The 16,800-nt window shown below is 39.9% G+C and overlaps 1 protein-coding gene and 1 long non-coding RNA gene across 8 annotated transcripts in view; one reads left to right on the plus strand and one right to left on the minus strand.

The window, feature by feature from the left end:
* LOC133661381 (fibroblast growth factor 11-like) overlaps window positions 1–16,800 on the plus strand; it is a 98,711-nt gene that overhangs the window by 54,413 nt on the left and 27,498 nt on the right. For all 6 annotated transcript variants that reach the window (XR_009827929.1, XR_009827930.1, XM_062064545.1 and 3 more), the window contains exons 2-3: window positions 3,004–3,114; window positions 7,486–7,589. Coding sequence is in view for 4 of the 6 variants with exons in the window: in XM_062064545.1 (XP_061920529.1) it covers window positions 3,004–3,114; window positions 7,486–7,589 (215 nt within the window). In the remaining 2 variants the exon portion in view is untranslated. The remainder of the gene's footprint in view (window positions 1–3,003; window positions 3,115–7,485; window positions 7,590–16,800) is intronic.
* Window positions 1–16,800, minus strand: part of LOC133661382 (uncharacterized) — a 91,240-nt gene that overhangs the window by 15,891 nt on the left and 58,549 nt on the right. The window lies entirely within an intron of this gene.

Below are 16,800 nucleotides of genomic sequence, written 5' to 3' on the forward strand. Positions count from 1 at the left end.
TCTCTACGTCTTGGGTGGCCCTGCAAGCTACCAGAGCACTGTTGCTTTTTGGCAATGATCGATGAATCTTTACGAATGTGGCCATTATCATAAAGGCCCTCCCTTGCATTCATCCCCATTATTCTATGTCACTCAAAGCGTCGCCCCAATCACACTACCACATTCAATTTTAACGCAATTTAGCGGCACCTTTAATGTGGAAACTGAGGATGGATAGGCTTGCATTTGTGCTCAACATCCAATACAGGAGATGTTATTACCTTCCTTACCACCAAGTGTTTACCAATGGATGCCATAAATGCTGAGAGGTGAAATACTCGCAGTTGTAAAATCCATACTGTATATCCACAGATTAATAGCCGGGAGGGTTCGTGCACGTGACTAGAGAGACAATATTGGAGTCAGTGGGAAGTAACAAGCTTATTAACTTTGAAAAAAAGAGGCAGGAAGTGGTTGTTGGAAGTGGCATGTGGCTGCAGCCAAGCAGGACTTTTCCCAAAGTGCTTTAATGCCAAACGACGTTGACCTTTGTTGTGACGGGGACAAAAGACAGCGCACAGTTGAGCTTGACTTTGAGCAATATGAAACAAACAAATACATGTAGCTTTCTTCAACCTACACCGTTACACTGAGTGTAAATTAAAGCTGCCTCAGAGAGTTATTGCTTGACAAAAGTCAACCACGCTTTGTTTCCAGCTGTCAGCCAGCGCAAACAACGTGTCAAGCAGCTGACTGAGGAGGTTGTGTTGCAATATGCATACTGAACGCACAAATGGGAAGGGGCGTCCTCTGCAGAACCGCCGGGGGATGCAGGGAGACGTCAGTTCTGCAGCTGTGACTGCATGCACATTTTGTTCAAAAACAATTACTGTTATGAGTTTGTGTGCATGAGCAGATCAATTAGCCCTTTTTAAAGGGTTTTTCTTGTGTGTCAAGCAAGCAGGCACCATTTTTCCATAATACCTATTGGTAGTTCCCAATGTAAATTCATTAAAATATTGAATATGCATATTTTTTTACCTATTCCTTTTGCTATTATTATTTGCCAAAGTAGCAGAGTTCAACAGGTTGACTATCAAAAATGACATCTGAGCATAATTTCCGCAAAATGATGACTACACATGGACAAGAGGCGGTGGTACTCTATAGGGCAACATCCACCGCCACCTGCCACACCACCACCGATGTGCTGAGCGGCACATGGCCTACTGTGTGGTTTGAGGTTTAATTTGGGATTAACGCTCAGGATATTACAGATTACCACACTCCACGTTTGACCTTCTGTGTCCAGTCAACCAGCCAAATGAGCTTTTATCAGCGATGAGTTACAACGAGTCAATCTAGCCGCTGAGGCCGCCACATCAAATCAGTGGCAGCAGTGTGTTTATCACCGTGAAGGTTTCCACATAAACATTTTTTTGACTCATTAACAACCAACTTTAACTTAAAGCCTTCTTAACATGTAAGCTTTTTTGCTAGAGATTTTACCCTGTGTTCTTCCTGTGGGTGGATTTTGCAGACACAGCGACAAACAGACGTCTGTAAAACACAAATAATCCTAGCCAATTCACCAGTATCACAGAATGTTATTTTTCTCAATAAAAGTTATGTAAAGCTGTTTTTAAGGTTAAATGACTACATATGGTTGCCATAAACGATTCACAGAAATGTGATGAATAAGACCATCTTTGAATTAACATGTGGGTGAAGGAATCTCACAGACACACACACTCCTGCTGTTGACTGAGGGCAAACTGCCAGCTGCCCCCGTATTTCTCTCTCCTCATCCATATTTGATCCTCCTCATTAAAAGTTGATCACGGAAAAACTCGTGCACACTGACATTTCTTTTGCGTCTTATTCCGCGCCCTCAGACGTGCATTCGTGGCTGGAAAAAGCCAAACAACGCCCACGTGTCAAACGATTCATAGGCGTTGAGATATTGTTGACACCACAGTTACACTAATAAAGATTGAAGCTTCACTGAAAGTCATCATGACAGTTTTGTGACTCTGTTACATTGCAAAAAAATCATCAGTTGCCTTTAAATGTCACGAAAATGCTTCATAACACCATGGTATGGCATAATGGTATTTTCTAATATATCTACAATAAGTGGTTGCTGAAAATGTGCACTCTTGTTTCACTAATTGCTACAAAACGTGTACTTGCTACTCACTTCCATTTGACTGTTCAGTCTTGTAATTTTACTTGAAAATACCATTCCAATATTGATGTAGTTTTAGCACTTGAAGAGTTTTTATGTAATGTAGCACTTAATAATTAAGTATTTTTACCGAAGTGATGTGGCCCTAGTATGTAAACGTGTGTGTGAATGTTGTCTGTCTATCTGTGTTGGCCCTGCGATGAGGTGGCGACTTGTCCAGGGCGTACCCCGCCTACCGCCCGAATGCAGCTGAAATAGGCTCTAGCACCCCCCGCGACAAGTCACTGAAAGTGACAAGCGGTAGAAAATGGATGGATGGATGGTTTCATGAAAGTACTTCCATGTGTTCCTGCATTGCTTTAACAAGCTAACTATCGATTGGCTTAGTGAAGTGAAGTGAAGTGAATTACATTTATATAGCGCTTTTTCTCAAGTGACTCAAAGCGCTTTACATAGTGAAACCCAATATCTAAGTTACATTCAAACCAGTGTGGGTGGCACTGGGAGCGGGTGGGTAAAGTGTCTTGCCCAAGGACACAACGGCAGTGACTAGGATGGCGGAAGCGGGGATCGAACCTGCAACCCTTAAGTTGCTGGCACGGCCGCTCTACCAACCGAGCTATACCGCCCAGAAACAAGAATGCAGGATTGTTCCCGGTAAACAATCATACGCAGTCACATCAATCCAGCAGAAGGTCACAGTCGCACATATGCACACATCTTTGCTATTTGACTGTTTTACAGTGCAAATATCAAGACTTTTGCACACTCACAGGCGCATGGAGATGTGAACGCAGGCCCGTGCATGTTTAACCCATTGTGCGTTTGTTCCGCAGAGCCGCAGCTGAAGGGCATCGTCACGCGGCTCTACTGCCGACACGGCTTCTACCTCCAAATGCTGCCAGACGGAACCATGGAAGGCACAAAGGACGAAAGCAGCTCCTTCTGTAAGTCAACACGTCGGCCCGTGTGATGAATATTTTGTGCGTCGGTAAACCAATATCAGCTGCTTCCAAGCGACAGTACGAGGCACTTCCTGCCAACAGGCTCGTATATCGGAGCAGGTAGGCACCCCATAACGCCGCCATGCTTCCTTGGTTTAAATCACTCTGTGATCAATCAGGCTGAAAATGTATTCACACTTGGCGAGGGGCTGTGGGCCAACAGCAGCTAAATGGCTCCTGTTCTTATGATGTAATACATCATACATATGAGGAAGTCAGCAGTGTAGTGCCCATGTTTTCTACTAGAAATGTGCAACATACTTGTGCCTGGCCAAAAACATCATATTCTCGACTCGCTGGGCTCTCTCCAAGTCTGTCAGTGAGTTTAACATTGTATTATGGGATATTTCTGATGTGGCGACACAGCATTTTTATGTCGGAACACCGATTTAGACAGAAAACATGTAGTTAGCACAATTCTGGGATTTACGGCTCGGCAGGAGGGGTAACAGCTACTTGCATGGAATTTACACTCAGGCAATTCATTAAGATGTCTGACTTTTTTGGCAGTGGTGCAACAGTCTGTCCTCTTTACATGATGCAAACATTGGCAGGCTGCCATTTGCTGCATCATTTACATTTAGTCAAGTGGACAAACAGGCTAATTGGGAGGCTTTAACAACTTTGTATTGGATCACTTCGTTAGAATACCTCACATTGGTCTTTTCGGAAGTAAGTTTCTTCAGAATTAATCAGGGGTTATAGTTCTGCTGAACTGTTGGAGTCAATGTATAATGATTCAGACCCTGCAGTTGGGCAGGAAAGCTTTAACTTTTCAAGGAAGGCCTCCCAAAGGTCTAACAGGAAATCTACATAGAACGTAAACATTGGGTAATGGGAATCATTATGGGTCTGACAGTAGGCATCACTCCACACACTGCAAGAATAGGCTTTTATTTTGTTGCTTTGTGTCATGACGCTGTCTGGCCATGCCACACTGACACAAGCAATCCCATCTCCAGAAGGCAGAAACATGGAGCAACAGGGAGGGGACCGGACGCGTGTCGCAATGTTTTAATGTCACCTGTCCTGCTGGTTTTCCTGGACTTGACCAGTTGAAGCAAGGCAATGACAAACAGGCCCCAAAGGACAGCATAGGCCTTTAAAAGAAAGTCATTTAAAAATCTAAGGCAAGTAGAATTCTATTAATTCTAACTCAAGATTCTTCAGGTGGCTGGGGTCAAAAACAGGGCAAAAAGGAGAAAAAAATGTCGCAAACGCTGGAGGAAAGATGTGTTAATACAACGTGGGAACACAAAGCAAGGGGAAAAGAAGAAAGAAGAGAGGAAAGCGAGATTAGGCTGATGAAAGGCATATTGACTCTTAGCGTGTAGATCAGAAAGCCACGAGGAGCGGCGTCATCCTCTGACTTTTATCCGCTTTAATTAGCATCTCCCGCTGTTGAAAGAAAATGTTATTTATCTGTCTCTGTGCACGGGAACAACTCTCTCTCTTTTTCTCTTTCTATCTGGCTCGCTTTATCTGACTTCTCCCCAGTGCTTGATAACACTTCTTCAGACGGCACGAGACGGAGGAAAGAGAGAGAAATGACTTAAAGAGTGTGAGTGTGCGCGCCAACATGGCAACCTGGGAGAGGAGAGGAAGGAACAAGAGAACATGAGCGGCCTTGTGCGGGTGAAAGCTTGAGGAAACCAAAATGAGGAGAAGTGAGGGCAAAGTGAGACGGGGTAGCTGATGTGTATAATGGAATAGAACATCCATCCATCTATCCATTATCTACCGCTTGTCCCGTTCGGGGTCGCGGGGGGTGCTGGAGCCTATCTCAGCTGCATTCGGGCGGAAGGCGGGGTACACCTTGGACAAGTCGCCACCTCATCACAGGGCCAACACAGATAGACAGACAGCATTCACACACTAGGGTAAATTTATTGTTGCCAATCAACCTATCCCCAGGTGCATGTCTTTGGAGGTGGGAGGAAGCCGGAGTACTTGGAGGGAACCCACACAGTCACGGGGAGAACATGCAAACTCCACACAGAAAGATCCCGAGGGCAGGATTGAACCCATGACCTTCGTATTGTGAGGCAGACGCACTAACCCCTCTACCACCGTGCTGCCCTGGAATAGAACAGAATACCTTAATTGTCATTGCAACATATTTGACTGTACAGGGCAAGCAAATGAGGTTGATGCGTAGGATTAAAAAAACTATACCAGAAGCAAGTTGAAGGAGTACAACATGGCTGTGTAATAGTAAAAGGGGACAGATGGGGAGATGTCCAAGACATAGTGAGATAACAAAACTGCAGTTCATCCATTAGAGGGTAGTTCAGAATGACAAGAGTGGGAAGATAGATAACGTCATTGAAAAATCATTAAAGGAGAGGGAGAGTGTAAGTTAAACAACGGCAGAGCAGTACTTGTCTTCTTCTTCGTTGGTCATTGACCACTGGGGAAATCAGACCTCGTCAGCTCATCTTGAGGCGATTAGGAGATGGTTTGATTTGTTTGTCGATGGAAGTCAAAGACAGCTCTGTCACCCAAAGTGTCAGCTGACTGATCCCAGAGCAGTGCGTATGTCTTGCTCCAAGATTTATGTGTGGAGCCTTATTGAAGAAGTGTAGTGAAGATGACAATATATTGGAGGGAAGGCGTTTGTTTTTTTACCATCAACAGACTCAGGGTTGCAGACCAAATAATATAGAATTGCTTGGCATGAACTGCTTGGTAGGGAGATTGAAGTCTACCTCTGAAGTATTGGTAAAGTACACCTTAACAAGGCATCAAACCCAACCAAAACTGCTTAAGAGTTACAGGACTGTGGCAATGGCAAGAATATTTCAAGACATGTTTTTAACAAACGTTTTAGTCCTTTCAATTAATCAGTCAAACCTGTCCCAAGGATGATGACAGGCATAATTCTATCCTCATCCCAGGCGAGACCGTCGCTCAATTCTACACAACTTAACTGCATGTCCTGATGCTACTGCTGTTCCTCTTTCTACTCCTCTTCCTAGCATCCAATCTCTCTCCACTTTCTTCTTGTTTATTTATTGTCTCCATGATCTTCTCTTAAATTGACTTGCGGGATTGATTTGGCACCACCCCCCTCACCTTTATCTAATTTCCTCTCCCCAGGGAGTGACGGGAAAATAAAAGTTTTGATACATTTCTTTTGGAGGGAGAATCAAATTGAATAAAGTAGAGCGAGAAGGGCTTGTGGAAAAACAACATAATGATAAGCGCCTGTGTTACTCAAGAATATTTATGATGACGGGTGTGATAGCAAAGCCATTTTTGATTGAGGGATGAAAAATAACTTTTTGAGGGATAAAACTATGTAAAAAAGGGATGAGGGCACAACAAATGACAAAACCTGAATGGCAGTCGGTGAAGGACAGACATGCTGTGACTACAATTTAAGAAAATTATCTCTTGGTCATCATCCACCCAAAGATTATGTGGTGTCACAAAAAACACCAATAAGGTGGTGTGTGTTTGCCTCTCTATTTGCCCTCTCTGGTGACACCTTGCTCATTTGTGAGCACGCCTCTATGAGATTCACAGATCGATAAGGCAAACAGAAGCAGAGCTACTGCATGAGAAAAAAATAGGGTGGGTCCAGCAGAGGGGCCTTAAAACAGAACCAACATGACTTTGGACTTTTACAATGAGATGGCTTATTTTAGTTCAATGTGAACATTTCCATACATGACTCACCAACAGGAAGTGGCCACAAAGTTGCACTTACTCAAAAGTTTTTTCTTCTCAGTGTGGCTAACTTTGACTCTCCGTTTTCATCCATTATGTTGGCAGAACTCCTGATTTAAAATTGATTTGAAACCAGCCTATATTACATTTTTCATCTGCACAAAAATAATTTAATTCATCCATCCATCACTTAAGCATGTACACGTGTAATTAGTCATTGATAAAACGTATAGCACCGGTGCTGCTATTGATATTCAATCCCATGCATGTGATTCCAAGGCGGTCTGTGAACGTGCCTGGTAAAAATGAATACGAAACAAAACTACGACGCGGCGTCAAAATGAGGATTTAGTGAGATACATCACCACATGCAACTGGTGGGAATATGCTCCAAGCGGGCTCAAGAGGTCACTTTCTAATGAAGTGCCCTCCAATGCTCTCTGCTGTGATTTGGTCTCTTTTGACTGAGTGTCCAAATGGGGAATTCTGTCACCGCCTGGTCGGCCCAACATCTACCTTCCCAAACTACCAGACTTTTAACTCTTCCTAATCCTACTTCCTCCTCTTCTTATTTAATCCCAATGTGGCACAAACAATGAGATATTTACGGATGCTTTTCTTTTCTTTGTGTGTATTCAACAGTGCAGTTCAACTTGATTCCTGTGGGCCTCAGGATAGTGGCCATCCAGAGTACTAAGGCGGGGCTCTACGTGGCCATGAACAGCGAGGGCTACCTCTACACTTCGGTATGGACCTTTTATGCAAATATGAATACAATCAAATTTGAATTAAAGAATCAGGCTTCATCTTGAACTGATTAAAAGGGACCTTTGATGAATTTTGTTTTTTCTAACTAATAAATATTGTTACAATGTTGGATACTCATGTTAAACAATGCCAAAGCGTCAATTCAAAAATGTCATGCATTTGGGCATGATTGTACACGCAGTTTTGGATGCATCTGCCTGTGGCGTTTTGGAGTATATTTTTTAAATATGTTAAAGAGGTTCATTTAGCCTACTAATGTGTATTTATAAATAGTTGATTTATATAGGCTAGTCTATATAAATCAACTATTTATATATATTTTTTAAAGATTTGCTGTATTGTGACATCACAGTGAGGTGCTGCTTCTGAAACTTCCCTATATTATTTCTCGTTTAATGCATTCCCGCCTGCTGAATGTCTATAAAATAAATACTTCTGTGATAATGAAATTGGATTAGCCGCTCAACTCCAACCACTTAGTTTGGGGAAACACAAGAGAAGGTAAGATAAATGTATTAACTTTGTTGACAAAACATTTTCGTCTGACCTATTTCGACCTATTTTCCCCTGACTAAAATAGGACGATGACGATAACATAACAAATGCACATTGACCAAAAACAATGACCAAATTGACAATTTAGGCGACGCATAAAAACGAGACGAAAATAATTGATAGACTTATTTAATTTTCTCTAGGTGGATGGGACAAACTAGGAATCTATCCAATCAAAGCAGCATGCAGAAGAGGGGCGGGGCGGGACCGAACTACAACTATAAAGACACAGTGTTTAGATTTTTAGATATAGCGTAGAGATGATAAACGGTAATAATGATGACGGCGACAACACTCCTGACGGTTACTATTACCCTTTTAAATTAAAATGATCTACAAAGCGAGATTGATAACTTCACTTTGATAAACTCACGGCGGACTTACTGGTGCCAGCTCGCTAGCTTAAATGCCAACATGAAGACACGAGACATACGTCTTTCCCCGTTAAAAACAACATACCCCAATCAAAACTTCTATAAACCCATTACTGTCTGAGCAACTGAGCTAGTCAGTTGTGCACATTGAACTTACAAGCTGTGCTCTCTTAGCACGGAATTATAATCGATCTTTCCTCAGAGGAAAAGAGACAAGGTGATTTTTTGGTGCGTTCAAGTACCGCTGAACAGACTAGGACAGACACAACGCCCGCCAGAAGTGACACATAATTAGAATAGATTTTATTTGTTACACACTTTTCATTTAAACTAATCTTAAAATGCTACTGTACAAACAAATATTTACAGTACAACAATAAAAGATTAGCTATTAAAACAGATAACACACTAAGACTAAAACACTTCAGTGAAACAAACAAGAAATGCAAAATAGTGTCTTTTCTAACAGTAAGTCTATTTATTTTAGTTATGTTTAAAACATTTTTGGAAAATATTCCGCAACAATAATGATAACCGTGATAATTTTTGGTCACAATAACCGTGATATAAAATTCTAAAATCGTTACATCCCTATTCATTATTGTTACACCCATCATTACAGTATGTTTTCTACACCTGGAAGAAAGAGAAGACATATGGACAATGTTTACCTTTGCAAGGTAGACAACAAGACATGTAAACCCTGTGGCTTCATTTTCTCTGGTAAAAATACAACCAACTTGAAGCGTCTTCTGCAGGCTAATCATCCGGACATCTTCACGACAGTAAGTAGGCCTTACCTAATATTTCAAAAGTACTTATTCTGTGCTGGATTGCTGTTACCGTATTTTTCGGACTATAAATCGCTCCGGAGTATAAGTCGCACCGGCCGAAAATGCATAATAAAGAAGGGAAAAAACATATATAAGTCGCATTTTTTGGGGAAATGTATTTGATAAAACCCAACACAAAGAATAGACATTTGAAAGGCAATTTAAAATAAATAAAGAATAGTGAACAACAGGCTGAATAAGTGTACATTATATGAGGCATAAATAACCAACTGAGAAGGTGCCTGGTATGTTAACGTAACATATTATGGTAAGAGTCATTCAAATAACTATAACATATAGAACATGCTATATGTTTACCAAACAATCTGTCCCTCCTAATCGCTAAATCCCATGAAATCTTATACGTCTAGTCTCTTACGTGAATGAGCTAAATAATATTATTTGATATTGTACGGTAATGTGTTAATAATTTCACACATAAGTCGCTCCTGAGTATAAGTCGCACCCCCGGCCAAACTATGAAAAAATCTGTGACTTATAGTCCGAAAAATATGGTACTATTAAATACAGTAGAGAAGGAGCAATACTGCTTACTCTACCTCTACTTTTGTTGTACCCATAAGTGAGCTTGCTCGCCAATCTCGAATAAAACTATTTTGTTTTTTCATGTTACCAATTTAGTCATGTATTAGTCAACATTAAAAAAAAAAGCTAAATTTCAGCTAAAACAATAACACACAATAAGGTTAGTGTGAAATGTACTTATTTAAAGGTGCCATATGTAATAGTGTGGCCAGAAATGGTCATTTCACTTTGCTATGATGACAGCCCCCATATCCACATAGGGCAAAACATATTTTTGACCAATAAAACCTATCAGTTCAATTACTCAATGACATACAGGCAAATGGGCATATATTTCCCCCGTTAGCCTGTATATCGATTTGTCATTGACCGGGCTAGCATGTTAAGCATTACACTCGGAGCGAAGCGCCATCACGCTCTGCATTCGTTGCACGGACATACTAGCTTTGTTAGACAAGATCATAGACTGTATTGGACAATATAGTTTACATACGAAATGTCCATTTCCATTTATTACGAGTAATAAGAAAACGTAAATGCCTAACTTACCTAATTAGCAAGTTTGGCATCAGATGAAAAAATCTTCTCTGCCTTCAATCGTCTCCATCTTTTAAAGGCATCCTTAATACAAATCCTTGTTTTGTTCCTGGTTTTGTCATGAATAAGTTGAGAATCGTAACAACGCCTTTTAGATTTACTAAGATGTTTCGTAACTTTACCAGTGGCAGTAGCTAGACGAAGATGGCGGTGCGTAACTTGTAACCTGGATGTGACACACTCACAGACTTTTTGATTGGTCAAACGGTAGAGGCCGGTAAATCGAAATGAAAACAATAACAATATTTTGTAGCTGTAAATAACATTTTTAAATGAGCATATCCCGGCTCTACTGCTATTATCAGTTATAGAGGTATTCGAAAAGAACATGATTTATTAATGCCTTTTGACATATTAGGGCCATTTAATGATGACTTGACATGAAATTATTACATATGGCTCCTTTAAATATTCATGGAGTTTTTGAGATTCTCTGCAATAATAATTAACAAAAGTGCTTTCAAAATGATGTCAAAGATGTGTTGTCTGCTATACTTTATATTTTAGTCGAATAAAATACATTAATTTAAATGACTGAAACTAAGACTAAGATACATTTTCGTCAAAAGAGTAACTAAAACTAAATTAAAAACAGCTGTCAAAATTAACACTGGTGGGCAAGTGTAACTAATGTTGTGTCTGGTGTATCTATATGTTGTTTATGAAGTTTATTTTCGACCGTGAATGAAAAAAAGAAATAGCGGTGATGGATGTCTTCAAAATATATATTAAACAGTGTACATTTTCAAAAGACACATTTTGATACTTATGAAGAGGACGGGGGTAGGGAGGGATTAAGTCGCAATCTAGAAACACCTCCACAAACGTACAAATTCCAGGGACTTAAAAAACTGATTATAGATTTGACCTCATAGCATAATTCACGCAAAATTTACACCAAAGCATATCAAATACATATTATCTAGACCACAAAGAAGTGTTTTAAATGGAGATTAAAATCATCATAGGTCCCCTTTATGGAAATGTGTGTTTTAGCTTTGGTCAACTTTGGTACGTGTACCACTAATGGTACGCCAAAGAATCACTTGATAAAAGTACAGTTTTTTATTTCCCTGTATTCAAACACTGTGTTGCTGTTCAAACTGTGTGTAATGTTACAGTGGCCAAAAGTATTAAATATCTTTGTTAAATAAAACCTCTGCATTGTTTTTAACAAATACTTAGGCCTACTACGCCACTGTATTTTAAAGTTGGTCATTATGATGGTACTTGGAGAGCCAAGGATTTTCTGAGGTGGTACTTGGTGAAAAAAGTTTCAAATCCACTGGCTTAGGTTAAATGTTCAAAAGGCATAATATTATGAAGCTACTTACAAAGTAAACAAAAGAAACTCAATGAGCTCAATAAAATGTGTCCTTAAACATACATACAGTATTCTGCCGAGCCCCCACTCCCTTGAGATAGTTAAACCCCTCCTATAGAGGTTATACTGACTGTATAGGCTTTCTCCTAACAAAAAGAAAGGTGACCTATTTTTTAGCACATCAGGGAAAGGACCCTTGCTGAAAAAGTTTTGAAAAATCCCTCTGCGATGAGAGCGGGCAGGAGAGAGGGGGCGGGAAACAAAAGCCCTCACACCCTCACCTTAAATGACCTGCTCAGTTCTTATTTTTTGCAAGTGTGAGTGAAAGATAGAGGGCACGGCTACAGGAAAAAATGAAGGGTTTGGAGGGGGGTTCTCCATTAGAGTCCATAGAGAGGCCTTGTGTTATGCTATGTGGAAGTGGCATAAGGGGGTTGTGGTGGTGGGGTGAGTTGGGTTCTATTTTAGCAAGAACATATTAGGCCAAATACCGCACCAAAACAAAGCTTGCATGCGTCATAAATCCAAAAGAGCTTTGGCGTTTGTGCTCCGGCTCTGCATTGCGGGTAAAGGAGTGATCGGTCCGAGCAGCAAAGGGTGACCATCCGAGCAGTGCAACCTCATTAAGGTAAAGGTTACACTGCGAAAATATACTGTCCTGTTGGCCACCGCAGTCCAGGCTCGATATCTTAACTACTGCAAGAAGTGAGGACACTATATCGATGACAGTTTGTCTCAGAGGTTGCTGTGTTACATTCATGTTACATTGTTTTAGGGCAGCTTCTTTAGCAAGCGGGAAACCCAAATCTGCACCTGAAATGAGTGTTCAAATTGGACCTCACGCTATGAGGTAGGAAAGATCAAATATTTCTGCCAGCCATTAGTAAATGGAATTAATGAAAGAAATAAACAACCTAGATATTGTTTGGCCCTGTGGCTTCCCCATTAGTGTGAGGTGCAATAATTCATAATTCATGCTGTTAACTTGTAGGAAAACGGCACACACAGGCATACAGGCAGAAATCCGGGCAGATGTAATTGGGCAAGAGAGATACTGGGATCTCCTTGAGAAAGAAAAAAAGGAAAGTGGAATATTGCAAAGTTTGCCAACTAACAACAGTTTAAAATGGTATTCATTTAATTTCACTGTATGTATAAATATGCTTTTAAAGAAAGCGTTGGCCAACCAAAAAGTAACCACAGAACACTAGTGTTCTGTGGTTACTTTTTGGTTGGCCAAGTGGACGTGACGACAGGCTGTCCTCACTCAGGTCCGCACGGACCTGGAGGGGGCGTGCCTTAAGTCCGGCTGGAAATCGGGAGAAATTCGGGAGAATGATTGTCCCGGGAGATTTTCGGGAGATACACTGAAATTTGGGAGTCTCCCGGAAAATTTGGGAGGGTTGGCAAGTATGAACATCGCACAAACCTCACAGATGAGAACTTACAATCCTGTGTGAAGATAAAGGTGACGTCATACAGTCCTGATGTGGAGACGCTGTGCGCTGCGGTTCAGGAGCAGAAATCACATTGACCAAGTATGATAAATATTTTAATTTCCTATAATTTTGCATATATTCACATTTGTAATTGTTCAGTGAAATTGACATTTTGTTATTCAGGTTGGCAGCTGACTGCACGGCGCCAGTAAAAGGATGATGGCACAGAGAGAGAGGACGGCATTTTAGGTTCTCTGCCAGTGGATAATTTAAGTTTGGCGTTTTGTTTTTTCATTACTACAAGGAGGACTTAAATAGACATTAGTTATTTTACTTAACCGTCAACCCAACGTCTTTTTCGGAGTTAAAAACGTTTGTTGCATGCAGAAATTTTATTTCATTTTCTCTGCAGTCGTTCATTTATTTCTTGAATGTAACCCATAATAGTTTGTTTATACATAGCACAAAGCAAAAAAAAACTTTATATGCAGTGTTATTTCATTTTAAATTTCAAAAGAGTTTTGTGTCTCCCATTGTTTTCTTTAATTTGTGAAACGGGTCAAAATGGCTCTTTGAGTGGTAAAGGTTGCCGACCCCTGGTCTAGAGGAACAAATCTGGCATAAGAAGCAACCTGATTAGCAACCAGGGACCGCTGTCCTGATCAGGGATAGGTGGGGGAGGTAGTGCTCAGGCCAGAGCGGAAACAAGAAAACAGGAGTGCTGGAATTAAAACAACACCAAGCACAGGAAATAGTAAACGTAAGTCCAAAGTGTCATTGAGGATCATGACACAGTACATTTTTAGACAACTGTTGACGAATAATGCTTTTTTTCTTTTTTACTGAATGAAATTGTAATTTCACAAATCCTATGCACAATGTTTAAAAAAGATAAAGTCACACAGTCACTTATTTTTATCCCCAAACAAGCTCCAAAAGATGCATAGCTTTAATTTTCGGGCTTCAGACACTCTTCTGCCTTTGTTATCTCCACCATTATTCCTCCCCTGATGGTCTTCCACTTCTACTATCTCCTATACATTTTTCCCAGGGGAAGGCAGTAATTTAAGCGACTTTTTGTGGCCCTATACCAGATGAGGGTGCACCCACACGAAAACAAGGAAAATCTCCTCCCACGTAAGCCAAGGAGAGGGAGGTGGAAACCACACACATACACAAACACACGCGTACACACACACACAAACACACGGATATTAAGCTGTATTCTCAGGCAGGACGAATGAGGGGAGAGTTTTACATCCACCCTATAATGCTGCAAAAGCATCAAAAAGCTGCCTCCCGCTGATTAGGACAAGACTTACAGCTGTCCCAAAAGAGCTGAGAGGGCCAAGCGCCGTTCTGCATTCCGATCAGTGCTAACAATCCATAAACACACACACGCAGACACACACGACACAAGGTCGTATACAAATAGTAGACTTGAGAAAGCTGTACTTGCAAGGTAGGCTATAAAAGAACAAATGCCTCACGTGTGTAATTTATTGCACATTGTTGGACTTAATAAAAATATCTCCCGCCATGTCATGTTTCCAGCAAAGTTAACAGGGATGGATGGTCCTATGTGATATGCAGCAAACACATCCATCATCCAAAACAAAAGCACAATGAGATGTTTTTTACAGCAGGGATCCTGGAACATGCTCTTTCATGCCTGACTTAATCTTGACATGTTTATACTTGGTATTGATAGTTTATTCCTAAATACATACTTTTTATTGGCTTTTTAATGTAATGAACCATGCATGCTCTGCTATTGATCTGACTTCAACAACATGCAGTAAATGTAGTCACAAGCCGTCCCCAAACTTTTGGTCGGGGGCCATATTGCGTCGCGGTGCCAAGATATGTGTACGTGTATACATATTAGGGTTGCTATGATACACAAAATTATGGTTTGGTTAAATGTTTTACTGTCACGGTTCGATAATTTTTTGACACAAAAAGATAAATTTTCATGCCTTTTTTGACTTGTATTTTATTACAATTATCAACATGTTTATATCAACTCAAAAGTACGGTTATTAAATTAATAATACTTGGTGCAGCTATACCTGACACATTTTCTGCTGTGCATACTCAGCACCATATAAAACAAAAAAGCACATTGTAAAACAAAAAATAATAATAGAATAATGTATCTGCTGGAGATATCAAATCACCCATCTTCTGTGGAGCATTCTTAGCAGCAGAGTATGTATTACAAATAAATAGCTCCTTACAAAATGAAAGCCATCTCCTGGGATATATTTTCAGCAGCATATTACACAAACAGGTCCCTAAAATGAATCGTTCTCTGATGGAGATACTCCTTACACCCATCTTCTAAAATGTATGTCAAAGCAGGAACTATGGTATCAGTGAAACAAGTTCATGAAGAAGTCTTGTAACGGGGCTCAAGTGTCTGCAGCATGTCACGAAACCCGCCGTTTTCCACAACAGAAAAGGGTCGCATGTCGACAGCAATGAAAGTGGCAATCGCCCGGTCGATTTCTTTTGTCCTCTTTGAATCATGTTTGTACCGGCTCTCTAAATGCCCCGTGTAAAGTTTGTAGCCTGTGTGTTGTCACTTTTTGTTTGGTTCCACCTATTTTTGAAGCGGGGTGATGTCAGCGTAAATGTGTTGTCATGTTTGTTGTATTTCCACTGTTGTAGTTTATCGTTGTGTGACACTTGCAACATACCACGACACGCTTGCGTTTATGAATATAGTTAACACGAAAACCAAAGTAGTTCCACACGCCAGATATGAATAATGGAGGAGGATTTTCGATTACAGTTATAGTTGAGGCATTAGCCATGTTGCAATGAGCTAGCTTCACATGTAGCTTCTGTCTCAGCAGCTTGTTTTGGTCTTAATAAATGTGGAAGGAGCAACTTAGGCGGATAGTCTAGCACGGATCCACTTAGCTTTCAGCACAGAGCGCATCGTCAGAAGTTGATAAAATATATAAATAGAATTGCGTATTGTTCGTTCAATAGTGCCTACCGAACTGAAACCATTGTATCAAACGGTTCAATATATATATATATATATATATATATATATATATATATATATATTATATATATATATATATATACAGTATAGATATACACACACACATATATATAAATATACATACATATATACATACATACATACATACATACATACATACATACATACATACATACATACATACATACATACATATATATATATATATATATATATATGTATATATATATATATATATATATATATGTATATATATATATATATATATATATATATATATATATATATATATATATATATATATATATATATATATATATATATGTATATATATATATATATATATATATATATATATATATATATATACATACACATGTATATTAGGGCTGCGAAAGTTTGGGTGTCCCACGATTCGATTCAATATCGATCTTGGGGTCACGATTAGATTCAAAATCGATTCAAAAACGATATTTTCCCGATTCAAACGATTCTCTATTCA

Source organism: Entelurus aequoreus, linkage group LG12 (assembly GCF_033978785.1).
Source record: "Entelurus aequoreus isolate RoL-2023_Sb linkage group LG12, RoL_Eaeq_v1.1, whole genome shotgun sequence".
NCBI lineage: Eukaryota > Metazoa > Chordata > Actinopteri > Syngnathiformes > Syngnathidae > Entelurus > Entelurus aequoreus.